General features: G+C 36.4%; 1 protein-coding gene across 2 annotated transcripts in view; it reads left to right on the top strand.

Moving 5' to 3' along the window:
* ITFG1 (integrin alpha FG-GAP repeat containing 1) overlaps positions 1–27,782 on the top strand; it is an 88,080-nt gene that overhangs the window by 1,944 nt on the left and 58,354 nt on the right. For both annotated transcript variants that reach the window (XM_080410826.1, XM_080410827.1), the window contains exons 2-8: positions 1,765–1,837; positions 3,278–3,423; positions 5,081–5,138; positions 5,749–5,823; positions 9,470–9,564; positions 23,782–23,843; positions 25,882–25,966. In XM_080410826.1, coding sequence (XP_080266952.1) covers positions 1,765–1,837; positions 3,278–3,423; positions 5,081–5,138; positions 5,749–5,823; positions 9,470–9,564; positions 23,782–23,843; positions 25,882–25,966 — 594 coding nt within the window. The remainder of the gene's footprint in view (positions 1–1,764; positions 1,838–3,277; positions 3,424–5,080; positions 5,139–5,748; positions 5,824–9,469; positions 9,565–23,781; positions 23,844–25,881; positions 25,967–27,782) is intronic.

Here is a 27,782-nt window from a genome sequence, read left to right as displayed (position 1 = left end):
TGTGCATAGACTTGCAAGACAGGTAAAAGTGGGGAAGCTCATGCTGTTTGCGTGTTCAGCCCACCACCTTCTAGTTGTGTTAGATGTGTCTTCTAATAGTACGGGGCAGCGAGAGATCATTCCCCTATTCAGCTTCTACATTTCACTGGGGAATTTTGAAAATGTCTGTGGTGTCCTCACTGAGATGTTCAGTCCTCTCATCTATGTAATTGTTGTTTGTATGGAAGCTGTTCCCTTTTTTCACAACCTCTTATGTGCTGTTTTATGTTTCTTCTGTGTTTTGTTTGAGATGAGAGGACAAGATCTCCAAGTAGCATCTAGGATGTGTGCATTATGGATTGACGTAGTAGCATGGTGATTTTGTTTTCTGTTCATCCAATAATATCCAGTAGTCAAGTTTGTTTTCACTATTGATGAGTGCTGAGCTGAAATTTTCACGAATCTATCTTTAGTGATGATAAAATCTCATTTCTGAGTGGTATAATTGACTTGGAATCTGGTATGTGTAAAAACACATTTGTTTCATCATCATCATCATTACTTTACCACATAGATGATAAAAAGGCAGGTGAAAGTCTATAGTGTGAAATTGGAATTACAAGTTTTAGCAGTCAACCCACAGCTTTATTATCAAAAGCTTAACCAGCCAGCAGGCTTCTTCACCTTACGGTGTGCCAACTTTTTCAATCGTCTGTGGATGATGTGTAGTGTAACCCAGGCTTTATTAGCTTGCCAGATGGGACTGCACTAGTCGCCTCAATCCATTTTGAAAGGGTTTGTTTTCATTTACTCGTTTGTTGGCATATTCTCCTTGGCAAATACATTTATGGCAGTTAGCTGTTTTTTTGTAGCCAGGAAGCTTGTATTCTGCTATTTCACAGCTGTGAACTTTGTCATGGAATGATGCTCTTGAAATGTATATGGTAGCTCTAGTTTGGAGCCATAGTCTATTAGGTAACCTAGTTCTTGCAGTTTTGAGATGCTACAGGTGAGTTTCATGGACGGTGCAGAAAACAAACATAATAGAGGATGAGTAAAAAATAGGATTTTTTCTTTAGCTCTGAACTGTTATTTTAATTGCAGAAGTAAGTGCGTGTGTATTGTGGTCTGCTGACTGAAAATATATTTCATTGTTGAAGTGAATTTTTTTTTAATTTATTTCTTCCCTGAATTTCAGTTATTTGTGCAACATAGAATATGGGCTTTTATTTGGATCCTCCTGCCATAATTAAATGATAGTGCCACCTCTAAATGAGGAGATGCTGCAGGGAACCAAGTTACTTCTATGACTTTAACTTAAAGTGCTTTTGTCAGCTGACTTGGGACAGCAGTATCAAATCCTGCTATGTCAGACAGCATTGAAAGAATTCAGCTGAGTTAGCTTTTAAGCTTTAATTATTTGTGTTGAACTGATGCCTATTACTTTTCCACGTGTACTGTTTCTTAACTCCTTATAGGAAGTTTTATTTTAAGCAATGTGGTAACAGTGGCAGAGAGAAAGGTCTAACACTAAGCCCCAGAGAAGATTGATATCAGTGTTCCTTTGAGATGCAATTAGATTTATAGGTTGTATTAACTATTAACACAAAAAAGTGCTCGTTTTTTTCCTGTTGAGTGAGGAGGAGGTAGTTGTATGGGAAGTGTTTCAAAGTTTTTGCTACTGTGAGGAATGACTACTTGTGGCATACCTTTTTAAATGTTTTTTTTGTATACATACCATTTACAATCCTCCTCTGTTACTCATCATCTTACTTGCTTTTGCAGGGAATGAGTTGATTATCTTTCTGGCTGACCAAAAGGAACCCTACTTTAAGCCCCGTGTTAAGTTACCAATGAAGTAAGTATTGTTACTCAGGGTGAAACAATATAAGTGGTCATTTTTCTTGAAGGTGCATCTCCGCAGGCCGTGGGAACATGACTGGAATTGTCTGTGCTGCTGTTGTGTGTTTGACTTGTTCAGCTTGCCCTTAGAGTTGCAGTTCTGTAACCAGTTTCTTGGTTAATTTCCTGATAAGTTTCTGGTTTGATTCGTTTGGATTTTGTGGGTCACATGACAGAATTTGTTGGAGATGAGTTTTGACATTCATATTGTTAACTAATAGGTGTGACTTCTCACCACCTTCTGGACTTTCAATGCTTCAGGTTTTTTTGTCATCTAATTAGTATTAAAAATACCTGTAACTTGGAGTATTTTTGCAACTGACATGGTTTTTTGGGACTTTTATTTCCTAGTAAGGCAAACTACCATTCCATATCGTGGGTTAAAATGTTTTGGCAGGTAGTATTAGTCTCTGTCCCAAGACATGTTTTCAGGGAAATTGTTCTAGTTGCTGTACTTTCTAATAGAATCCAGGCAATATCATCTGTTTAGAAAGCGATAGGGAGGGAGAATGCTGTGCTGGCATTTTTGTGTTGATGTCTGTTCCTTTCTGAAGTTTAAATGTGGCTTTAAAAAAAGCATCATGTTTTAGTAAATGTAAATAATCTGTGTGTGTGTTTACGTAGATATGTATAGTTTTAACCATAGTAGTATTATAGGATATGTTACTGCTTATGGATAAAGCGTACTAACAGTATTATGTCTATGAAAAGTTAAATCGCTGTTACAGCTCCACTTCATCTTCTGTAGTTCTATATATTTTTATTTATTCCCTGCTGTCTTAGAAGGAGCTTTTGTTTAGTGCATTAGAAGTCATCTGCTTCTAATTCTTGACAGAATGACCCATGTTTGTGCTCATAAAGCAGAGTCTCCGAGTAGGTAATAAAGTAAAAAAGAAGGAAAGAACAAACACATTTAGTAAGATGTGGCAGAAGATAGGAGGAGATGATATTGTCGGACTAGCTATCTGTCGGACTACTGCTGCTTAAACTGCTCCTGTTGCTTTATGGTCTTGCTCTTGGAATACAACCAGAAGATCCTGCTCTCTGAAAAACATTTTTGAGAACTGGTTCTACAACAAATGAAGGGATTTAATGAAGTCTGGATAGCATTAACAAATAGGATATGGCTGCCTGTTAGCTGAATTTTAGAGTTAAAAACTTCCTTCTTCCTTAGAGGAAAACAGCTTGCAGAATGCTTGATTTTAAAGTTACTTTTGCAGTGACAAGGACTTCATAGAAAGCTAGATTGTTGAAGGATACTATTGTATTAGACCAGCTAATAATAATTGGGATGAAAAGGCAAGCCTTTGAACGCACAAGTACTTTCTGTTTTCATGCACATCTTTGTACTATTATCTGCATGTGGGGTTTTTTATTTGTTTGCTTTTAATTCTAGATCTCTCGGTGTTACCATAACCAGTGTAGTTCCTGGGGATTATGACGGTGATTCACAAATGGATGTCCTGCTGACTACCCGGGCACAAAATCATGGCAGAGATGAACTTTCAGTGTTTATTTTCTGGGGGCACAATCAAACGTTAGGTGAGTTGCTGAGACAGCTTATTAATAAGATTGTTATGCTTTTTAATAATTCAGAGTATTGTGAGAAAGTTGTAATTCATTCTACAGTGTAGTGATTGTTTTTACAGTGAAAATAGGGATTAGCAGCTATGTGGCTTCATACACATATATTATCTTGCTGTTAAACTGTGTAATTAATAGAAGAGAACAAAGCTCAAACTCTTGCTTTATATCATGCAACAGACATAACCAAACAATATTATAGTTAGACCGTAACCTACTAACCAAAGAGCTACTTCTCATGGCTTCCCCATTATGCATGTCATCTTCACAAAGATTATCTCAGAAGATGTATCCTGAATTTAAAATGTGCTGAGAACCTGGTGTAGAGTTTAGTGCGTAAACTTTCAAAATATCATACCTAAATTTACCAACAGTAACATAACACTCTTATTTCTGTTAAACCTTAAATTCTTTAATGAAAGTGATACCTGGTTTTGGGAAGGAGATTTCTAGAGTCTCCTTTACTGGAAGTTTTCAAGAACTTTGGAATCAAGTTTTCAAGAAGAGTCTTTTAGCAGTGTTGTAGCTGGTTCTGCCTTAGGGTAGTCAGGGGCTGCGTGAACTCTTGAAGTCTCTTGTTTTCTGTTGGCTTTGTTTTGGGAAGAGTTTAGGTTTGAAGAACAGAAAGGCAAAAGAAGATATACTTAAGTCCACAAAAACTACTGAAGAATATTCACTAGTATAAGCAACTGTGTTACAAAATAGTTTCTGGTGAGCCAAGTGATGGCCTTAGATAACGTAGCTTCTGGCTTTAATCAGAGGTGAAACAAACGACCTGGGAAAGTGTACTGGATCAAGTATTAAGAGAATAGGAGGTATCTGTAGTATTGTAATTAGGAATTGGATTAATTTATGCTGTCTTGCTTCTGCATAAACAAATACTGGGAAAGGCACAAATGAACATGTGGGGCTTAGAAAAGGAGTCAGAGGTTAAAAATGCAGGCAATGGTCGGTATGTGGTGAGGCTGCTGGGAAGGGATGTGGTGCCTGCTTGGGTAATGGAAGCGTGACAGGTCAATAGGAGGGTACTGTCATATAAAATATGGAAACTGGAAGAAGAGAAACATTATGGTGAGGTGAAGGAAACGGGGATAACGTGGCAAGGAGTTTGGATTACAAGTAAAAATCAAGTGTGAGAGGTGATAACCTGATAAGGACTTAAAATCCTCACTTCCTATTTAGGCAGTCTACCTCTAATCCTTATTCAGACACTCAGTGTACGTGATTAACTGTGTTCTTCACAGTGACAAAACATTAAACAGAGGTTTTACATAAAATGTTGAATTCTTTGACTGTCTTCATCCCAACCATTTCAGATTTCATGTGTCTATGTCACTGCAGTCATACAGAGAAGTAGGGTTCACTAAGATCTATTTAGAAGAATTTGATGAAGAGTTTAGTGGAGAGAGAAGAAGCTTCGGCATATTAATTGTAACTCACATTTCCTGAATAATTTCAGGAAGCCATTTGTTTATGTTCAGTGCTGGCTGACTTGTTTTTTTAAATCATAAAATTGATGGTTGTAAATTAGCAGATGAAGAAGAATTGTGTCTTAAGTTAAAAATGCCAATGTCATAACATATTGCTAACTGAAATTAATATTTTCTGGTTTTAGATCTTAACCATAAAACTATGTTAAATAAGACTTTTCGTGATGAGCCTCTAGTAATGGAGTAAGTATGGCCTACTTTTTTAGAAAACATTTATAATGGTGACTAAGAGCAACTTAAATCTATTTTAACACTAAAAGTTGAAATGCGTGCACTTCATATTTCAAGAACAGGTTTGTGTAATGTCAACTGGTCTAACAGAAGATGACAAAACATACCAGTTGTCTTTGCAAACCTTGTATATTATATCATCCTGGCAATAGTAACTAAATAAGCTTTTTTTGTTGTTTGTTTTAAATTTCAGTACTTTGCTTGATGCAGAAAAAGAACCATTCATTTTTTTAGCGAGGTCTGTAAAGCTGGCTGTACAGACTGGCTTCTTAGACTGAGAAAATATCCCTTTCACGGTGCCCTTTCCTCTGTGTGAAATTCTGAACAAAGGAGAGGGGGACTATAACTGGAAAATCAGATGCATGGCATAGTGTAAAATATTGAAAGAAGTGTATTACTACCAGCAGCTCAGACAAGAGCCAAAATTTAGAAAAGACTACACAGCTGAACATTCTTCACTGCTTGGTTGGAAAATGGTAGCCAAATATGGGTTAACTTAAAACTAGTTCATTTCAACTCCTATAATGACTAAGGTGATACTGAAATTGTTTTGCATTTTCAGCTTTAACGGAGACTTGATTCCTGACGTCTTTGGTGTCACAAATGATTCAAGTAAGCCACAGATATTGATAGGCGGGTAAGCTAAGGGTTTGTTTATTAGCATGAATTTTAATAACTTATTCATTGTGCATCCACTTCTGTTCTTACTGAAGAGGCAGAAGACTCACATTTAGGGGCAACTGTGCAAACATGAATCTTCTCTCATTTCCATGTGTATCTTTAAACATTCTGTGACACTGCATCTAGTTTTGAAAGTGTTATTATTGGGGAATTAGTTGTTTTACAGGGGAAGTAGACATTCCATGAGAGCTGAGAAAACAAAAACCTTGTTATTTGACATAAGAAATAGGCTGATTGTTTCTTGGAATGGTTATAGTCTCCTTTCTTTAGCACACTTTGGTATTTATTATTATAATCTGTATTAGGGAGTGATGTGCTATACAGAAATACAAACCAAAGATCTTAAGTAGCACCTGTAGAATTTAGGCTGCATGTAGTCTAATAGATGAAGTGACAGTTTGATGATGCATGAATTACTTCAGATCTTGTAATATAAAGGGTGGCAAAAGGAAAATGCACAAAACTTTGGGGTAAACTAAAAAAAAAATAAAAATTCAGCTCTCATATACCAAAGAAATAAATTGTAATGGGAAGGTTAGATAGGATGGGAAATCAAAAGCGTAGGAAGTGCTAAGTGTAAGGGTCTTAAGCCTTATGTTATATGTTCCTATATATTGAGCTATATATATCTTTTCATATATATGAGATTCATAAAGAGACGTAAGGTAGAGGCAACTTTAAGTAGCAAGGTACGTACGTGTACATGGAAGTGTTGTTCCTGTATTGTAACTTTTATTTTAAGGAGCGGCTAAGGCCGCTCTTCAGCAAGTAAAGTTGACTGCAGTCTTACGAGATTGCAGTAAAGGGGACTGAGTTCCGTTATTAAAGTTTTGGCTAGCCCTGGAATTTCGTGAATGAGACTAGCTCGCAAATACTGGGATAAAAATTATTATATTAACAACATACTCAAATGTTTAGTAAGGACTATGCAAAGGATTATTTTTAACTGTTTTGAGTACGAATGCCGAAATCAAAGCAGAACAAAAGAATGGATGTCTACTGATTCAGAAGAGCCAGTATCTAAACAAAACCTAAGAAAATAGCAATATTGTTAATACTGGGCAAGATGCCAAAGAACTTTAGATCTGTCTTTTGAAACTGTTACTTGTTAAAAACACTACTGAACCCTAGAGAAGGACAGCTCTCATTCTGTTGAGTTTCCTGGTAGCTGCTTTGGAAGTTTGGGGTCTGATAAATAAAAAGAAAGCTTTGGCTTTTGAGAACTGTTAGGGTTGTGTATTTAAGTCACACACAATTGGTGTGACTCTGGTTAGTGAAAGTTTCATTACTGAACAGGATGATTTTTTTTTTTTTACCAGCTAAAAATATGGGTCTGTACATCTTCTGTGACTTGCCAAACCGAACTTAGCATACATTCAGTCTTTGATTTCTGTAAGGAAGAACTTAATTGATAGTGTTGTGGGTTGGGGCATTCTTTGAAAAAGAGAGAAGCCTTAAAAGGATACTTGAATTAGAACTTTGCAATTTAGAGATTTTTTTTCTCTCAATTGCCAAAGTATGTCCTCAAAAGACAGAGAAACTATTTTTAAGATGTGGGTTGGATTATAAATGTCAAAATAAATACATTGGTCTTAGCTTTCTGTCTTTTTGATCTGTTTTCTTTTGACTGATAATAATTCCCATTGAATAACTGGAAAAATTAGGAAGTGGGCTTGTGTTTTCTTAAGAGGATTGGACTTTTAAATCAGTTGTTAGTGTCTTCTAACTTGCTATTTTGCAGCTTTTAAGTGGAACTTGATAGGATTTCTTGAATATTATTTAGTAACATTAACATAGAAACTTGCAGCTCTGTTCTTCAGGAGAAATCCAGGTGTTGGTGTCACAGCTTTTTTAGGTTTGCATATGATCAATAATTAAGTTTATTTGAAAAGGAGTGTGTTAGGAAGTCTTTGCATTCCAATGTAGTTTTATTTAGTTATTGTTTCAAAAGAGGTCTGTTACCAGCAGAGAAATCAATGAGATGATTACTGTGTCTCTATGACAACAATAGATCAGCTTTATGTGCATCTCCACGGCCCTTAAGAAATGTTTAAATAAGGCTTCCCCCCACACACCCCATCAGTGAGTTTAACAAATCTATACCAGTTGTTCCTAACTGCCTATTTTGCTTTCCTCAGAGATTGGTCAGAAGTGATGTAGGGTAAATAACATTTCATTGCGTAAATGGGAACTATAATTTTCTTGGCAATAGGTTTTTGGTCGTTAATCCCAACTTGAATTTTATCACCATTACTTTTATTTAAATTGATGGGTTATGGAACAGAGATTTCAAATTCACAAGGGAGTTTCTGAACACCTTGCAATGATTATATATTGAAAAATTGTATGAGTTTTTGAAGATATGGAAAACTGGGAGAGCTTTAGTTCATTTTTGTTGAAGAAATGCATCCAGTAACATTAGCATAATGCTTACTCATTACAGACCAGAATAAGATTAAGTGCTATAGGTAACAGCATGAGCAATGTCTTGTACATGGAAAACAGCTTTATGTCATCTGCTTATAAAAGCATTCATCTGTTTTTAATCTAAAATGTTTTTAAATTTATATTAGAGCTTTATAACTAACTTTCTTGGCTATCTTCAAAACTGAATAGATGAAAAACCTATAGAGAATATTTAAAATTTTTAAGACGAAGTGATTCTTTTTAACATTTCTAAGACTTAGTTATGATCTTCGGGAAGCAATAAGAAGCCTGTTTCTTTTTTCTCACAATAAAATGAGTCATAGAAGATAAGGACTTCAGTAATATGTAGGTGATGTCATTGGAATAAACAAAGTCATTACAAACAGTAATGCTTTTGGATAGTGCATTCTATAGTGTGTATTGACATTTTTCTGAGGGTATTAGCTCAGGGTTCTGAAAATAACATATCTGATGATTCAACCACTATGAATTTTGAAGGATTTGTTACATTTCAGTGCGCTGCTAATAGGGAGGTTTGCTGGAAGTTCAGTCATTTCTAGAACACAAACCAGCAGGGCATTTATGTTTATAAATATGTAAAACTATCACTTGCTTGGGAAATTACATAATTAGCCTGTAGTCCATCGTAACATGAGAGTTGAATTCTTGTGTTGATTTTTAAGTGACTGAAAATAAAGTCCGTTCACATGCAGCAGGCATGAGCTGCTTTAACAGCATGTGATTGTGTCCATTTTTGCTCATTGTTACTAATCCTAAAGTAGATTTCAGAAGTACCAATAGTAAAACTGATTGAGGAAACTGGGGAGCACAGTGATCAGTGTCTCAAGATTTATGGTCGAAGTCTAGGCACTAAATTTCACTTCATAGGTAGTAAGACTTTTCTGTCTACAAAAAAAAAAGTTACTCTAGAAAATTATTAAAAACTAACTGAAGTCCCTGTGCTATGAATCATCCTTTGCAGAACTTTTCAGGCAATTACTCTAGTTACTTAGTATATTATAAGCTAAGTAGTAATTTTAGCTTAGCATTAGAAGAGCATGCTTGCTGTTCAATTTCATTTAAAGTTTCACAGTTATTTTTATAAAAGGTATATTTTCATGTCGAACAGTCCCTAAGCATTGATGAAATGTATTGCTTTTTACTTTTGTCTGTAGGAACTTCTCATGGCATGCTGCATTGGAAACTCAAAGTAAAATGTATATACCGCACTCTCATGCTTTTATAGATTTAAATAATGACTTCACTGCTGGTAAGTCATAAAAAGTGTTAAATACCTTCCTAAAATTATGTCTCGCTCTAAGTATACAATCCAATGCATTGCAGTTTCCTTCTAATACTTTAGTAAATTTCATTGATGATCCTAAATAATTGGTTCTGGAATGTTGTATTCAGTGATCATATAACTTTGCTACTTCTGTGGGTTTTTTTTTATTTTTAATTATTTTGATATCTACAATTTGAAAATTCAGGGTTTAAAAGCATAACTGCCAAAATGAGTAACTTAAAAACATTTCCTACTTCTTGATGATAATGTAATCAGGGCTAATGCTTGTTCTGAATAATTCTGTGTTCCTCATTGAAGCATTGTTACCTGTTCTTTGTGATGCTGTACTCTAATATTCACTTTGCAACTCCATCAGAAGCCAGGCTGCGTTTTCTTAATCTTGAGTCTGGAAATAGTTTTATAGTTCATGCAAAGAATGTTTTCAAGACTGACTTATAATTTGTTTCTTGAAGATTTCAGTATTACTTCATTCTATTTTGTTGTAGTTAATTTTATCAGTGATGGAGAAAATAATGTGTGAGACTTTGTTCTTCTATTACTGTATGAGCAATCCTCTAGCCTGTTTATAATTCAGTGTTCACAAACGAGTACTGGAGACAACTTTTCTTATGGTAGATAAACTGTATTTTTCCTTTGGTGGTGGCTTTGGTTTGGTTTGGGGTTTTTTTGTGAAAAACACAATGCAATTTAGCCTTCAGTTACCACTATTTATCAAGTATATACGTGATTCATACCTCCAATCCCATTTACATATTGTGCTAAACTTAATTTCTTCACACTAAATGAATTCTGAAATGCTTTATCTTCTAGATTTGCAACGTACATCAATTCATATATGGTAATTTTGGAAAGATAGCTTATTATTTTTCCTGTTTAGTAGCATGGGAACGAGGGAGGAAAGAGTCCATAAATTTAATTAAGATGCTTATAATTGTTGGGGATTAAGTTAATTGCTTTAGCGTGTCGTCAAACCTTAATATTCAGTTCTGGCACACTGTTGCATGAAGCTGTCAAGTGAAAATTCGAACTGGAAAATTAAATATACGGTTGCTTACCATAATCGGTGTGATGTAATAACCAATTCTAACACACTTAATTCTACAAATCCTTTGTAGTTGTGTTTTAGTGGCATGGGCAGTGAAGATGAGCATTCCAGGTAGCATTTTAAGATGAATATACTGAAATCTAAACTCACAGGTAGGTAAAGGTAGGAAGTCTAAGTTGCTTACATAGATCAATCACAGATGTTATCATTTTTTGCAAGTGCACACAAAGGTTTTCAGGGCAGCTAACAGGGTTAAGAATGTCCGCAGAGTTCCAGTTAGTGCTAGTGAAGTATGGAAGTTCCTCTATTAAATAAAAATGAAAATTGGGATCTTTGTGTGGGGGGTTCTGGAAGCTTTATAGGTTCACATCTACATTCCTATCTCAAGATGCAAATAGAAGCTTCTATGAAGCACTCCCCTTAGAAAGATCCTGACTTTTATTTGCTTGTAACAGCAGGGATATAACACCTCAGGCTGAAATATGTGTTATTACAGAAACCTGAGGAAAATTTCAAGGAAAATAATTCATTCTGAAAAGAAAACTGGAGCAAATGTTATCATAGGATTATTTTCTTTAAAATACTTCTTTGCTTCTAAGATGGGAACAGTAAATTCTTGTTGGTTGTTTTTTTTTTTGCTGTCCCTATGAAAATTGGACCAACTGTGTACAAGGCATATGTTGCTAAAAAATAATGCCTCATCAATGATATGATATTTCATGACTGATGTGTTATTCCAAGACTGCCTGCTGCCAAACTGAGAAGTCACCAATTGTCTGTTCCTGTCTGCACATTTATGGCAGCCCCCTAACATCAGCTGTAGTAATTGTGCAGAAGCTGGGGCTGGAGGGGAATATAGTTCATTTTCACTTGAGTTATTAAGCTGACCCAACTTGCTATACAGCTTCAGGATTGCCAGAGCCAATGTAAGCACAGAGAGAAGGTTGACTCCTCGTAATAGCCGCAGTTTTAGCCTGCCTTTAACCAAGCATGAAATTGCACCTTGAGTCTCATTGTGCCTCTTCCAAAAAATACCTGTTTAGTGTTATCCCCACGTCTCCTTTAATGTCTGTTTGTCTGTACAGAGTTGGGTGACTCATAGAAGAAGTCATAAGAATAGTCAGCTGATACAAATTAAGAAAAGGGCAAGCAAAAAACACCAACAAACCCTGTATGTAACTGTCTATACAGTACTGATAGTACTGTAATTCTAAACGCATTTTGCCAAACAGGGCCAAAGTAAGGTGCTGGAATTGCTGCATTTTGCCCCCAGCTAGTCCTGTGTCTTGCTTTGTGCAGCCTGGATAGACTTTGCAGAAGACGGCTAAATGCTCCTCTGGTTTAAGTAAGCTCTGTTCCTTGTCAGCGTAGCTGGAGCAGCGCAGTCTTGCTAAACAAGCAAAGAGAGGAGTGCGATCCATATTGTGTTATTTTTCAACAGTTGGCGGAGTCTTTTACTTACTGGTTGGTTTGGGTAGAGCTAGTGAAGAGCGTTCTCGTGACTTGGTATTCACCCACACTACCATTCTTGAGTTGGAACAAAACTTCCTGGTACACAGTAGAATCATACTAGTGAGGAGGGGGGCATTGTTGAGGGTGCAGGGGAATGGGGTGCTGCAGTGGATGGCTATGAACTCTTCAGAAGGGAGAGGCAATAGGGTGGTCCTGTAAGTTAGGGAGTGTTTCGACTGCCTAGAGCTTAATGACAGTAACAACAAGGTTGAATGTTGATGGGTAAGGACCGGGGGAAGGCCAACAAGGCAGATAGCCCAGTGGGAGCCTGTTATAGACCACCCAGTCAGGATAAAGAGGCAGATGAAATATTTTACAAGCAGCTGGGAGAAGGCTTACAATCAGCTAGCCCTTGTTCTCATGGGGGACTTCAACTTACGGATGCGTGCTGGAAATACAATATAGTGGAGAGGAAACAGTCTAGGGGGTTCCTGGAGTGTGTGGAAGATAACTGCCTGGCACAGCTGGTCACTGAGCCAGCCAGGGGAGATGCCCCACTGGACCTGCCACAGGGATGGAGTGGCGGGTGATGTGGTGGTGGGAGGATGTCTTGGCAATCATGAGATGACAGAGCTTTTGATTCTCAGAGAAGTAAGGAGAGGGGTCAGCAGAACGGCTACCTTGTACTTCTGAAGGGCTGACTTTGGCCTGTTTAGGAGCCTGTGGACAGAGTCCCTCGGGAGGCAGCACTGAAGGGGTCCAGGCAGGCTGGGCATCCTTCAAGAAGGAGATCTTAAAGGCAGAAGAGCAGGCTGTCCCCATGTGCCAAAAGGTGAGCTGGCAGGGGAGAAGCCTGGCCTGGCTGAACAGAGATCTTTGGCTGGAACTCAGAGGAAAAAAGGAGAGTTTATGACCTCTGGAAGAAGGGGCAGGCAGCTCTGGAGACTACATGGATGTTGGAAAGTTATACAGGGAGAATATTAGAAAGGTGAAAGCCCAGCTGGAACTCATGCTGGCCACTGCTGTAAAAGATAACAAAAAATGTTTGTTCAAATAAGTTGGAAAGAAAAGGAGAGCCAAGGATAATCTGCATCCTTTATTGGATGCAGCAGGGAACATTACCACAAGGGATGAGGAAAAGGCTGAGGTGCTTTTTGCTTTCTTGCCTCAGTCTTTAACAGCAAGACCAGCTTCCCTCTGGGTACCCGGCCCCCTGAGCCGGAAGACAGGGATGAGGAGCAGAATGAAGTCCCCAAAGTCCAGGAGGACACAGTCAGTGACCTGCTGCTCCATTTAGACACGCATGAGTCTATGTGGCTGGATGGAATCCACCTGAGGGCACTGAGGGAGCTGGTGGAGGAGCTTGCCAGGTGGCTCTCCATCATTTATCAGCAGCCCTGGCTAACCGGGGAGGTCCCAGCAGGCTGGAGATCAGCCAGTGTGATATCTTTCTACAAGAAGAGCAGGAAGGGGGATCCGGGGAGCTACAGGCCTGTCAGCCTGACTTCGGTGGTGGAATCACCATCCCTGGGGGTGTTTAACAAACGTGTAGATGGAATGCTTAGGGACAGGGTTTAGCGATGGACTTGGCAGTGCTGCGTTAACAGTTGGAGTTGATGATCTCAGAGGCCTTTTTCCAACCTAAATGGTTCTATGAATAGCCTGCATGCTGAAATCCCGTTGTCCAAAAGACTTGATAATCATGATGTTTGATGCTGCTGTGGTACTTTTTGACTGAAAAATTCAGAGTATTTACTCACATTGCTACTATTCATGAACAGGAAGATACAGTTGTACCTAAAGTAGATGCACTGGTTTTTGTTTACAAATAAAAAATGGTTCTCCTGAATATACCATCTTTACTTGTTGTTCCTTGGGTTTTTTAAGACCTTTTTCTAATACTCTGCAGTGTTTTGGGGCTCTTAGTAATTCTGTAACAGATGCATTCAATTCAGTGATTTTTAGCTGGGCTATTTTTGGCACTCTGTCATTATAAACAGCTTAGGAGATGTAAAGTGTGCTTGGCAAAAAAAAAATAGAAAGAAAAAAAAATCCTCTCTGGGCTGAGAATCTTTTTGCTAGTTTATTGCCTAACCCGTTTTCAACCTGCTGATATTAAAGCCTCAAAACAGAGCTTTTAATTGGCACACTTCTCCTGCTCTGCGTAAAAGGAAGTTGAATTGTTACGATTTTATTGTATGAGAACATGTTCATAAGGATGTTTTTAATCCCTGACAGTGCTTCACGAAAGGCTAACTGTGTAAAGATTTTTATAATCCAAAAATCCTCTAACCAGAACAAAGATAATACTAATCTTTCTTGGTGAGATAGTAATGCTGCTGCTGTTTTTAAATAAAGCATCCTCCTGTAGAAATCACAACTGCTTAGAATTTTTAATTCATGAAGTATTTTGAGTTAGGCGAGAAATTTTGTATAATCCATGCAAAAATTTTTACCAAAGCATTTACGTGTGTTTTACGGATAAAGTTGAGACAAAATTTTCAAATGTCTTCTGCATGTGTTGCCCCAGGGAGGGTATCTACCTCACACAGTGGCTGAGATTGGAAGGAGTGTCTGGAAATGGTCTGGTCAACCTGCCTATCATTAGCGTACCTGCACTGAGATAGACTGAAAGATGAGGAGACGATGTAATGACCCTTGTTAGATTAGGGCTGCTGGATGTCTAGTAATACATACTCACACATGTCATTAGTTCTTTTTGACAGCTAGCTTAAGAAAATAATTTTGAAGCTAATAATAATAGGCTTGTCTGAATAGATCAACATCAAGTGAATCTTACTGAGCTTGACAGTGCAGGTGAGCATTTCCAAAGCAGACTCCTCCTGTCTTAAAAACAGCATAGCCTCAAACTGGCATATGTACGTAATGTGACTTCAGAAGTATCTGTACAGTATTTAACTCTTTGACTTACGGTGAAGGAGGTAAAAAGTAACTTTTTTGCCTTTAGTCCACTCGAAGTAAAATGGAACTTGGTCTGTCTCAGTAATGCATCTCACGATGTGTTAGGAGAGGGAGAGAATACTGTTTAACTGAGTAAACACTGTGCAATATGGTCATTACTCTGAAGATTTTACAACTGAAATACATGAACCAAACCATGGAGAAAAAGTGTTATAGCTGGAAACTGGGGCTGATACAGGTAAAAGGACTTGATAAAGACCACCCAGAAACGATACAGAGATGGGTACCAATACAGATTGTCTACTTAAAGCTAGACAACAGACAAATACATTTTGCTTATGCCATTGTTGGTTTGCGCCACATTCAATATTTTCAAATAAATACTTTGGACCAGGCTGAAATTTAAATTTAGCATGTGTCTCTAGGTGAAGGCTGATTAGACTGTCTTTACGTAAGCTGTCATAGGTGAGTTTAGAGTGCTTTAGATAAAGTTGAAATTTTTAGGATAGCAATTATTTTGCTACTTTTTTTATTTTTAATTAGTTAACTTGATTGTTTATACTTAAGACATCCTAAAATGTCAGATGTTCATTTAGGACTAATGCTGTCTTTCTAAGCCAAAATTGTAGTACTGAATTACTTAGAAAAAATATTATTAATAAACAATTTGTATGCACTCAAAGTTGCAAGTTGTCGCCCGAGAAATAAGGTCGTGGCCCTGCAAATGTTTTTAAGATGTTCAAATGTATCACACAAACTGCCTTGGACTGAATCCGGTAACTTCATACTGTACATCTGTCAATGTATCCTTAAATGCTATGAAAAATAGCTGATGTATTAAATATTCTGTGCCTTATTTGGTTATGTGATTCCAAAGCTTGGAAATACTGCTTTTACAACCTGTCTTGTGTTGAACACTAGCACATGGTGTGTATAACTGCAGATATTTCTGGAACTGTTTATATAAAATGAAGGGGAAAATCATAAATTTGATTTTGGGGAAAACTAAAGTGGAGAAATCATTAGTCAGAAACAGCTTGCTATAAGCTAATTGCTAGTCTCTTTACTGATTTCTGATGGTTAATTTTCTTATATTGTTTTGCTTTGGGAATCTAGAAACCTAATGTACCAGAACATTTACAATGTGTTTTCTTTTTAAATTCCCACTCCTTAGTTTAAATGCGTAAATGTAGACAGTTTTCTTCTTGAAAACTGATCATTCAAATCACCAGTGATATTTCTGTTGTAATCATTTAAACCTGGATTCTGAAGACAATGTAATGCTCGATGCCAGACTCTCTGATTATATTTTTGGTGAGCTTCCTCCTTATGGAAGCTGTTAGTCGCTCTGCATATAATATTATCATCAAAGCTTATTTTATGCAGTAGATCCGCATTTATTCTCTATTAAAATAACCAGTCTCTTTATGTTTGCAAACAAATTATCTGGTGGTTTAAAACTTACCTTGAGTAGTATTTTAAAACTGTAGGGGTGTGTATGTATTTCCAGTCAAATCATTCTTTCTGGTTTTGCCCCCTCCCTTACGGTTTGTTTCCCCAAAAATAAATATTCAGTAATGCCATATAACTATTTCATTCCTTGAACAGGTACATTTTTTAATTTCTTAACTGCTTTAAGCTTTGATAGCAGAGCTTACTTGAGAGTTTACAGCAAATAATGGAGGCAAAAATTGTATCGTTTAAGATGCACAGGACGTGTTCTGGAGAACCTCAATCTAGGTCCACAAGCTTTTGTTAGTTTTTTTATTACTTTCATTTTTACTATTTACAAATTTGTTATCTCCAATTAAAAGTGGTCTGTGGTATGATCTATTACCTCTATTCCTCCACTTGTTCCTACAGCATTCAATACGACAGGAGGTTCCTGCTCATAAGATGAAGCCAGAGTTGTTCAAATGAGCTGCATCTCCTCCTACTGCTGAGATTGGTCTACTTTTGCCAGTGCCACCTTTCTTACTCATAGCTTACCTCATGAAGAGAATTAAACAATGAGTAGAGATCTTGAGGGAAAAGTAGCTATTTTAACAGAAGTTTTTACCAATCTTTCTGAAAGAACACATGACCTGTGCTATCTGCTTAGCCACTTCAATTTTCAAATCACCATTATAAGTGTCTCAAAAGCTATTCCTTCTGAATTTTTTAATTATATACTAATACGGTTATATACGCTGGATGGTACTAATGATATTTTTATGGGAATCAATATATAGGTGAAAAGTACATTGGTTCTGCCTCAAAACAGCATTTTGGTGATAAAGCATGAATGTGAAAATGAGTTCTGAAAGCACTCTCACCACTGATTGGTCATCTTTTATTGCTTAAAACAATATTGTTGCCTTTACTCGGGGGGGGGGCGGGGGAACAACCCTAAAAGCAAAAGACACCAACAGAATTTTTTGTCTGAAAACTCATGTTTGAAGTGCTAAAACCCAGAGGAACAGTCCCACCTGCTCTGCATATTCAGAAGCATAACTATTCAGCATAGATCTAATTTAGAAGTTTTCCACTTAGGTGATGCTTTTAAATTAATACATATGATTTTTTTTCTACAGTATTTTTTAATACTGAAAGGGATTATAGTGCTTACTTATGTTGTGCATAATTATTTATCATCTGCTTTACTAAATAGTTCCAGTAAACACTAAATTTTGGAAGACCTGTTTGAAAAGCAGATTAAATTCATAACTTCTTTTATTGTAAGCACATTACTTAAAAATTTGCAAACACAAATTATCTATTTTGGAACATTTGGAGTCCTTTTGCTTTGCTTAAATTTTTCAGAGGAGGAAGTTCTGAAAGGAGGGGTTCTATAACTTAGTTTCATATAACTAGAACCTCAAATTCATAACAAGTTAATTTCAAACTCATTAGTGTTGGTACTTCTACTCATATCCATATTGTGAAAGGTAAATTGCTGTAGCTAAGCAGTAGATGTATTCCATTTTCTCTAATACAGTACTAATGCCAACTTGACAAATCTGAATATGAAATGATAGAGGGTTTCTCTACCTGAATGAAAAACTTATGAACAGAAGCAGAAAATTTGTCAGGTTTCATTTTCCATTTCTGTGTAATAAAGAAATAAAACTGACTATATCTAACTTTATATGAAATTAGGTTTGAGCATTTAAAAGCGGTGTACAACCAAAGTTATATAAGCACAACTAAAAAAAAAAGTAAATGTTTTGTCTTTAAATAGTGGTTTTTTCCTACTGGTAGGTCAATCCGTAATGTAAACAGAGGAAAATTTGTAATGTCAATAGAGAAGAGTTAGCTTTAACTTGTCCTAAGGCTCTACAGCATTTAATACATTTTAATACAGTTGTTACCTTGCCCATTCTGTCAATACACTGCAGCAGATTTTTAGTTCAGCACATTATTTACATATACCAATACATACAGGCAGGCATGTTCATTACATGTAGGCGCACCTGTTCTTCCACATAAATGACAAATTTTTTAGGCATGTCTGGATTGTATGTATCTATGTTCTAATTGGGTATTGCCTTGTGCATTTTGATAGTGTTTAAAAATAGGGGCTTCCCCCCCCCCCCTTTATTAACTTCATACTTCTGCAGTAAATGTTAAATCAAGCTGTAACGTAAGAATGTTGCTCAGGCCCTGGTGGCTTCTGAAGACAACTGTAGATGCTGAGGGGTTTAATTCCAAAATAAAGCCCTCTGACATTAAACAGAAAGGTCAAATCAGTCATTAGTGAAACGAATGTTCCATCTATAAATAGCACCATTTCTTGTAGCACTCAAAAGTGAAGGAAAATAACAAGGGTGATCAGAAGTGAACTTGGAGCAGATTCTGTATAGTTATGTTTTATTGCAATTTCCTAGTAGTCCTAGTAAGAAACAGCAATGTTTGGAAGTAAGGTTTGTAATACTATCTACTTGATGTAATAAGATTATCTGCAGTTTTCCAGTTGGGTGGAAGACTTCCACTCTCCCTACCTACCTCTACACTGAACTTTTTCTAACCTGCAGTTATATTTGCTTAGCCACTTCGGCAGAACTGAAGTTGTGGTGGAGCTGCTCTGGTATTCGCTAACTTCAGACAACTTTTTTTCTTAGTGACCTAGCACTAGTGCTTTGAAACATCCTTCCCAGCAAGGTCTCTTTGCTGTTTTAATTAAAATCTCCATCCAAATTTAGCCAGTTTGAAACAGGTTTTAGAAATGGCAACTGAGGTGGTTTTGTTGTTTTCCTTAATTGATATTACTGTCCTTCTAAAACAGCCATCAGTAGTAAACATACCCTAGACAGTGATTATGGAAACCTTCCCTTCCGTCGTGGCTGTGGACCATTGCCAGTGTTTGGATGCTTGACTGAGAGCAAGGGGCAAAAGGCAGAGGTGATGCACAGGACGTGGGAATAGAAGTTGGTAGGTGAGGAAGAAATCTAGGCGGAAGGTAGGGAGTTTAGATGGAGATGATGAGGAGCAAACACTGGATGAATTGCTGCAAGAAGAGCATATTAACAGATAGACTTAAAGTTATTAAAGGAGGACTGACCTAATGGCATGTGGAATCAGAGCAGCATAGTTGCATAAGACTGTGTTGAGGAGTCTGGGATTGTCTGTGTGAGGAATTCTGTGGGATAAGAACCAAAGACGGACCTGTTGTTGGGTGTGGAGCTGTTTGGTTGGAAACTGCCTATATGATTATTTCTGCATCTGAAGCAAAAAGGTTTTTCTTACAGGTTTATTTCCTACAAACTTGGAGAGAGCATTTGTTATTCTGAACTATGCAAATTGCCAAACAGTTATTTGGAGTGATTAAATTCCGTCGCATTTTTACACTGCTGATACAAATAAATGTTTCACTTGCTTTGAAATCACTGATGTTCTTGATCAAAATCAAAAATTACTTGTAAATATTAAGCATTCAATTTTATTTCAGTGCAAGAGGGTTTAATCACAAAAAAACACGTGTTAGAGACGCGTAGCTTCTTAGAAGGCTTAAAGATAAAAAGAAGAACAATTGGCAATAACGTACCAGCTGAATCGGTTCAGCAGACTTTAGAACTAAAGGTGGTGTTGCTGTACCTGTACGAAGTTGTCCTATGGGAAATCACCATTTGTTGCTTTAACTTTGGAGCAGCGTGGGACTAGCTCCTCTATCCTATTTCTGGAAGATTTTCTGCAATCTGCCTGCCTTTGCATTTTACCCGTGCAGTGTAATATTACAGCAGCCTTGGAGCTGCTTTGGTGTGTTGGTTTCGTTGTTCTATATGATGTTATGTGCCTCAAGTTAGAAGAAAGAAGGAACGTGAAGAGGAACAAAGGGCAAAAGTAATTTACTAACTTTGAAGAGAAGCTGTTTTGGGGGTGGGAGGGAGTTCAGTGCAAAATAGGCATGTTGGTGAATTTAATCATTGTCAAGCTATTGCAGAGGGCCGTGTTCAGCCCTGATCTCTTGCAAACCAACGAAATGGTAGATTGCCTCCCCTGAAAACATAGCTGTATTTTCGTACTCTCCCGATGTGGAACAAGTGTTCCCATTAAAATACCTGGTTTGTACAGTGGCTGAACAAAGACTTTAAATCTAAAAGCACTTCCACATTTTTAACATAGTAAACATTTTAGATGTGTTCAATTATCATCTTTCTATTAGGTCTTTGTAATTTTACTTGCATTAAGTGTCCTGATTTATTCCTCCTACACTGCAGATAGCTAAATGTATTCTTTGATTTTTATTAAGTTGTGTGACATCCCAGCCACTGTGGTGTTCTCATGCCTTTTTTTTTTTTTTTTTTTTCCCCCCTCTCTGAGTTTAATGTTTATTTTAAAGCTACTTTAGATTCTGGTCCTAACATCTGGGATTTCACATGCTTGTTGTTCCTTGCCTTCCTGTATTTCAATTCCCAGTGTGGTCATATTTCTGAATATTTCTATACACTTATTCTGAAATCAGATTAGATGAGGAGTGAAAAACAACTACTATAATGTGCCTCAGACTAAGAATGGAAAAAAATTGATTTTTTCAATGCGTAAGAGAAATCCATTGCAAATCTCTCTCTCTCTCTTTACATACTTTTATGAAATAGGTGTATGTGTGTAATATACAGTAACTGTATGTGCTCTTAAAAACAATTCACTAATACTTCAGTGAATTTATAATGGCTGTGTCTCAAAATTGGGGTTAGTACACTTGCAGTTTACTTAGCTGCTGTTGTTGCCTAGTCATGTCGAGTGCCTGACTTTCTGTGGACCATTGTAACGCTCCCAGAGACGAACAATATGGAATGTCTTTTGTGTCAGACATGGCCATTGTGCTCTCTGAGGAGCTGTAACTGATAAATTTACTCATTAATGCTCAAATGAAAGCAAGATATATTACTACTTAGAGATAATTCGATTTGTAGTAGTGCTTATATGACTTCCCATTAAGACGTTAAGGATGTTAATTTCTCTTTACTGAAGAACCTCTGTTGTAAGGATACTATAGGTGGTACTGGGTTTTCCCATCAAAGAAAAGATGTTTTGTTTTGTGTTTTTAATGAGAAGTTGTCGTAGTATGCTGCATTGGTATAGGCTTTTAAATTAAGAATAATTGTTAAATGAAATGCCACTGCATGATAAATTAGTCAAGAAACAGTGCTGTGCTGATTTTGCTGGTTTTATTTTTAATTAACTTTGGTAACCTTAAATGAATTGGAGCTAAGGACTTTTTAATACCCCCAGCATAACTGATATCTACCTTTTGTATTTGGTTTTTCCACCCTAGAAGCATAACTATGTTGCATTATACTTGAGGCACTTATTTAACCTAGTAATAACCAACTGTTCAGAGCTGAATTTCTAGCATAATAATACTGGGTGAATTATGTCTGGTGTTGGCAGCTATGCCGTTTCATCCAGTTCTGGGAGAGATTCACAAAACACGTATAAACATGGCATTGCTAGTAGGAATGCTGAATTAATGCTTCTCAAGATCTCTCCTTGCCTAGAGGACTGTGCAGAGAGAGGATTGACTCGGCAAGTAAAGTTGAGGGGTCAGCTCTGCAGTGCATGAATTGAACCGCTCGGCAGAGTCAGAGGTGTGGTGGGGAGATGGTTATAGTGCCAACAAAACATCTGCTGAAGGTTAGGCACCCCGTCATATTTGCTAATCAAATGCTAGTCCTTTGCTGTCCATTATAACTAAGTGTTATGTTATAGTAAGAGCCCCTTGTGGAATAATCTATATATGATGTAGCCCGTAACTGGCTGCTGTTGCGTTACAGCTTGGACACACTACAGCCTCACTCAAAATACTTATATGAACCCCAAAAACTCTTTACAAAGATTTAATTGCATTTTGGCCTGTAGGAAAGTGAGTTGCGGCATCTGTTGGTCCATGTTGCTCTTTCCCCCCTGTGAATGTATTAAGAGTTCTTGATGCTTTTCTAGTTCGTATCTGATAGTAACCAACGATATTGCACAAACTTCCTTCTACATCCAAAGTTAAAATTTCAAAGTTTATGTATGTTTTCTAAGTTATATTTGTGTTATCTTCAGATTGTTTCCATTACTTCTGTCTCTTGCCTTCAAGACATACTTAAGTGTCAATACAATTCTTTCCAATGAAGCACACTATTATGCTTTTCATGTGTATGCCCTAAAGGAAACTGCTATTTCAGGTATTCAGGGGAATAAAATTAAATGGTACAACTTTCAGGCTGTGGCAGGGGGACAGGGAGAAACCTGTAAGCAAAATCTTTGTTGGCTTTTTTGTGTGTATGTGGGCTGTTTGTTTGGTGTGAGGGTTTATGGTTTGGTTAGGTTTAGGATTTTTTTCACCCTGAAATACAATACCCACTATGAGCCATTTGAAGTTCCCTGTACAGCAGTCCTCCTGCCTATTCAGTAAACAACCTCAGGGTAAAGCATTAATTTTTTTTTTTTTTAATTAAATCACTTTTTTCTGCCTACAAAGTAACCATTGTGTTCTAACTCAAATAGTAGTATCTTAAATTGTGGAAGGGAAGTAGGACAATGAAAAAAATGCTTAAATCTAAAAGAGTAGTTTTCTTAAAATCTACTTCTTGACACTGGACTTCATAATTGTTTTTTCTAAACTTTTTTTTTTTATTTTTACATAAAAGCTTTATAAAGCTTTTTCTTCCCATTTTCCTAATTTTGGTGCTTTCCTAAATAGCATTGTCAGATAAATCCTCTGAAGCACTCATGCACTCTTTTGATGTTTAAGAGAATTTTAGTGTAAAGGAAGCCTGAAATATTTCTCTGTTGCCTTTCCTGCTCCTGTGAACAGTGTATCTGTTGCTTAATTCAACATATCCAAAATAAAAGGATGGTTGGCAGGTTTTTAACTTCTAATTTTGACTTACTAAAAATAAAACTGCGTATACTTTTTCCTAGCTTTGAGATCTGTCTCAGTCTTTACTATTAAGAAATGTTCTTCAGTGTGTGTATATATATAATATCGAGCACTTACTAGCTCTTGTGAGGCTAAATTAATTTATGTGTAAACTATACAAATGCCAAAGTTGAGAGCAGAAGGTATATTTATTTATACGTAAGAGTATGAGGAATGAAAACAGTTTTGGGGATTTTTGGGTTTTAATCTTTTGCTTAATATATATACAACTAAACATCACTGGAATATAATATATTTATAAAATATATGTAATTTAGTTTTAACGATTTGTATTATATGTCTTTATTGATGATTAAATATTTGTATGTGTAGTCTAATGTTAAATATTTTATTTCTCTTACGTTTTTCCTTGCAGATTTGTTCCTTACTACATCACCAAATCCACAAAACGTTCAGTTTGAGACATGGGTAAATAAGGTAAGAGGGGAAAACCCAAATAACCATTCTATTAAAATTCAGACAGGTTAAAAAAAATAATTGAAAACTCATTTGATATTCCTTGTTTCAGGAATGAATGGAAGTGATGTTGAGGCACTAACTGCACTAGTGCGTTTAGACTGCAGAATATCGCTAGCAATCTTTTACTCAGCAAGTTTCTCTGCAGATTTTTTAACATGACTACTAAATAAATCAATCAGACTGCCTTAGTACACCATGGCAGGCCTCCTGTGTCATCAGCGGTTCTGGGAGGTTACTGACACTTAGCACGGTGATTTATGAAGAAAAGGCTGATCAGGGGTTTTTTTTTCTTCTTCTTTCTGTCTCAGAGATTTGATTTCTTTAAGTAAGCTTTCTTAGAACTGTAACTTCAGGTCTCGGGTAAGATTTTGTGGGACAGAGGTTCAAAATCTCACTTCTAACCATTACAATATGTATGCAGGTTACGGTTCAGAAAATCCTGAGTCCTATTTTAACCAAGTATCACAAATGCAATTCAAGGTTGGGGAGAAATAGATCAATGGATTATTTTTATTTCTTCATTGAGATTCAGCTTTTGTATTGCCTAACCTAGCCATGGTCAGTGAAGAACCTCATTGTTAATAACAATTAGTGAAATGAGTTGATTAGTTGATTCTAGCTTTTATATAGACTTAAAAATGAACAATTTTTGACTTTGACAAATTTAATTCTTGGGGGATTGAGCGTTAGTGACTACTCAAAGCATTTGACCTGTTTCCTATAGGTTGCAGTGGTGGGTTTTTTAAATTTTCTTACATTTGTTTTGGATTTATTCTTACAAAACTTGGATATGTGTTTCCAGATTCATGTATTCTAAATATGATCCTACATTATGTGTTTTGTATGCTTGCTTTTTTAAAAAAAAATAATTAAAGATAAGATTTGCTTATCTTTAAAAAGAAGGAATTCTATTCTTTGGAATCAATCAACCCAGCAAAATGTCATACAGATAAAATATATGTACGTATATATCCATCTTAAAATACCTTAATTGATCCATTAAAAGCACTTAAATTGCTCTACAAACTTAGACTAAGTAATTCCTTTCACTGATGCACCATAAAATGCTTTTTAAATGTTTGCCTAGACAATATATGCTTTTCTGGCCAACTGAGCCCAGAGCCTAGTCATCTTTTGTGCATGCAGATGATTTGCTTCCTGCCCCCCATCTGAGTCATTGTAAATTATACATCAACGTAAAGGTATATATGTCAAACATCCACATACTGTTTCTGGAGTTGCATCTTCAATAGCATTGAAGCCTACTAGCTGAGTATGACATGAGTAAGCAATATGGATGACTAAACATAATCCACAAAAGAGAATGTCTTTAAGTATACTTCTGTGCTTAGCACTTCATATAAGCTGTTTGCAGCTTCTAGAAAAGTGGGCCTACGGAAAGGTTTTAAATGGTTTTGTTCCAGTTGTGATCCAGTTCTATGATAAACAAGGATCCAGCACTCATTTTTTTCTTTCTGACAAAACACTGGAATATGGTTTTCTGCAGGCCTACGTTTTATTTAGACGATTAAAACAATACCTAAACCAGACCTAATGTAAAATCTATTAATTTCCTAATTAGAAGGAAAATCAGAAGCTATTTTTAACAGGTGTGCAGGTATGGTTTTTGTATTCTGTGTGTCTATAAACTCATATGTCAGTATGCATACTTGCACATTGGTGTTAATAATCACTTGTTTATGATTTAAATTATATTGCTGAAATAACCCAATCTCTCCTTCCTTGTAACACAGCAAAATATATGGACAATTGTGTCTGAATATTACTACTACAGGATTTCTGTAAGATTCCATGAAGGATTAGAAATGGAAAAACTCAATCCCTATTTTTAAAGAGCGAAATTTTTTTTCCATAGCTGAGATGTCTCTTTATTATCTATTTAAGCATGTTTTTATTTATATGTATATTCTTTGGTTCAAACTTTATCACTTAGTCTGCAGTTCAGTTTTTCCATCATCTGTGTCCTGTTTGATAGGATGGGAACTTCTCTAAACTTGAAGAAACTGTGCATGCGCCTAGTGGTATGAAAGTTGTTGGACAGTCGGTGTTTGCAGATTTTGGTGAGTTATGTTCTTCTAAACTATCCTGAGTGTTGCTTTCTTTTTCATTTTTTGGTTAGCTACTCTAAATCTAAGAACAAATAAAGATGTTTAGCTCTAAATTATTAATTTTTTTTACTCTTTTATCTTCAAAGTGTTCTATCTATTTGACTGTAAACCTTGAAATATCTTGGAATAAATTCAGCTACATTCAACTTTGGCTGTCCTAGTACATTTTGCATCACACACATCTACTTTTGAGTGCCACACTTAAGGACTGTTGCTTTGAGGCATGGTACAACGCCAGTCTTATTTTATCAGACGTGTTTTGTTTGTCAGGATTTTGGTTTTTTCCCTAATCTTGTTCAGAAGATATTATTTGTGTAAATGTTCATAAATTCTTCACTTTTACATAAAATGCAAATTAATTAAATGAATAGATAAAGATTTTTTAAAATTTAAAGTCAGACTCCGTATTGGACCCAGAGTACAATTCTCTTGCTCTATGCTGTCACTTAGAAGTATTATTAAGGGTTCTAGCAAAGCTGTTTACTGACATGTAACTAGAAGACGCCTCTGCTAGATAGTTAATTATCCTTAGATCCTCATCTAGCAACTATGGATGGGTTTACAGATCCATAATAAATGAAATAAAGTAGAAGCTGAACAACACTCAGAGTTCTTCTGTGAAATGTTTAACATTTTCCAGAAGTTTTTGTAAAATCTTTTACTGTTTATCTACAAATATAAACACTTGTATATATAATATCTGAATGAAAGAATAGAATACGTGTTTTGCTGTTAAAAGTAATATTAAATGTGTTGAGGGTTTTTGTAACTATTTTCCAGGCTGATGTTGTGAATAGTGTATCTTAAAAGGCACTACGTAGAAATCTGTTGGGTTTTTTTAATTAGTATTTTTTTAAAACAATGGCAATGTGGAAAGCATTCTTTATGTAGGCTAATTTTATCTCTGTTAGGTAGCTAATGAGCCCAAATGATATATCATAATTGTAATTTATCATAGGAATTTTAATAAGCCCTGGGATACCTTTGCAAAGAGAAGTAGAACTGTTCAAATGTTAAAGTTTAAAATTTTGAGCGTGTGAATGAATTGTATACAGGGTGATAGAGCAGTGTGGTACATCCTGGTTTTGGTACAGCCACGATTATGAAAGACCACGGCTGGTATAGCTAGCTTAGCGGCAGGGGACTGCTGTTTTGGAGTTCCATCTCCCATTGTTTAATACCCTGCTCTGCTAATTATCATCGAATTCATCAGCAAAGCACTAGTGTGAGGCAGTAGTGGAGCAGTCTTTCTAATAAGAAGATGGGAGGGAGAAAAAACATGCAGGGACTTACGAAGGGCATGCAAGAAAACGTAGAGGGACAACGTATATGGCAAAGCAGATAGAGAGGTGAGGAATCATCAATATAATCTGTGGGAGGAGATGCTGGCTTTTTAGAAGCTGACTATTTAGAACTGGTTAGTCTGAAAGATCTCAGCCATTTCATCTTTGAGAGAACACCCATCACAGATCTTGCAGTGTGGGGGTCTTGCTTCCTCTTCCTGAACAGCTACATACACACTATCATCTTTATCGTCATTCCAGATCACTCAAGTTCATCCAGGGTGAAGGATGGGAAATGGTTTAATGGTCTTTCTGCCCATTAATTTTCCTAAGCGAGTGAAAAGAGATTGCTATAAGTATGTGTGTTTTGATAGAGGAACAAAGTTTATTCGGACAACTACAGGAATACTTATAATATTGATTTCAGATTTACTACTGAGTACTATTACGACTTGAATTAATCTTTCTTCTGTTGTAACAGCGGG

This window comes from Falco punctatus (genome assembly GCF_963210335.1).
Source record: "Falco punctatus genome assembly, chromosome: 14".
Taxonomy (NCBI): Eukaryota; Metazoa; Chordata; class Aves; order Falconiformes; family Falconidae; genus Falco; species Falco punctatus.
The sequence above is the reverse complement of the archived record's forward strand: the minus strand, read 5'-3'. Positions and strand labels throughout refer to the sequence as shown.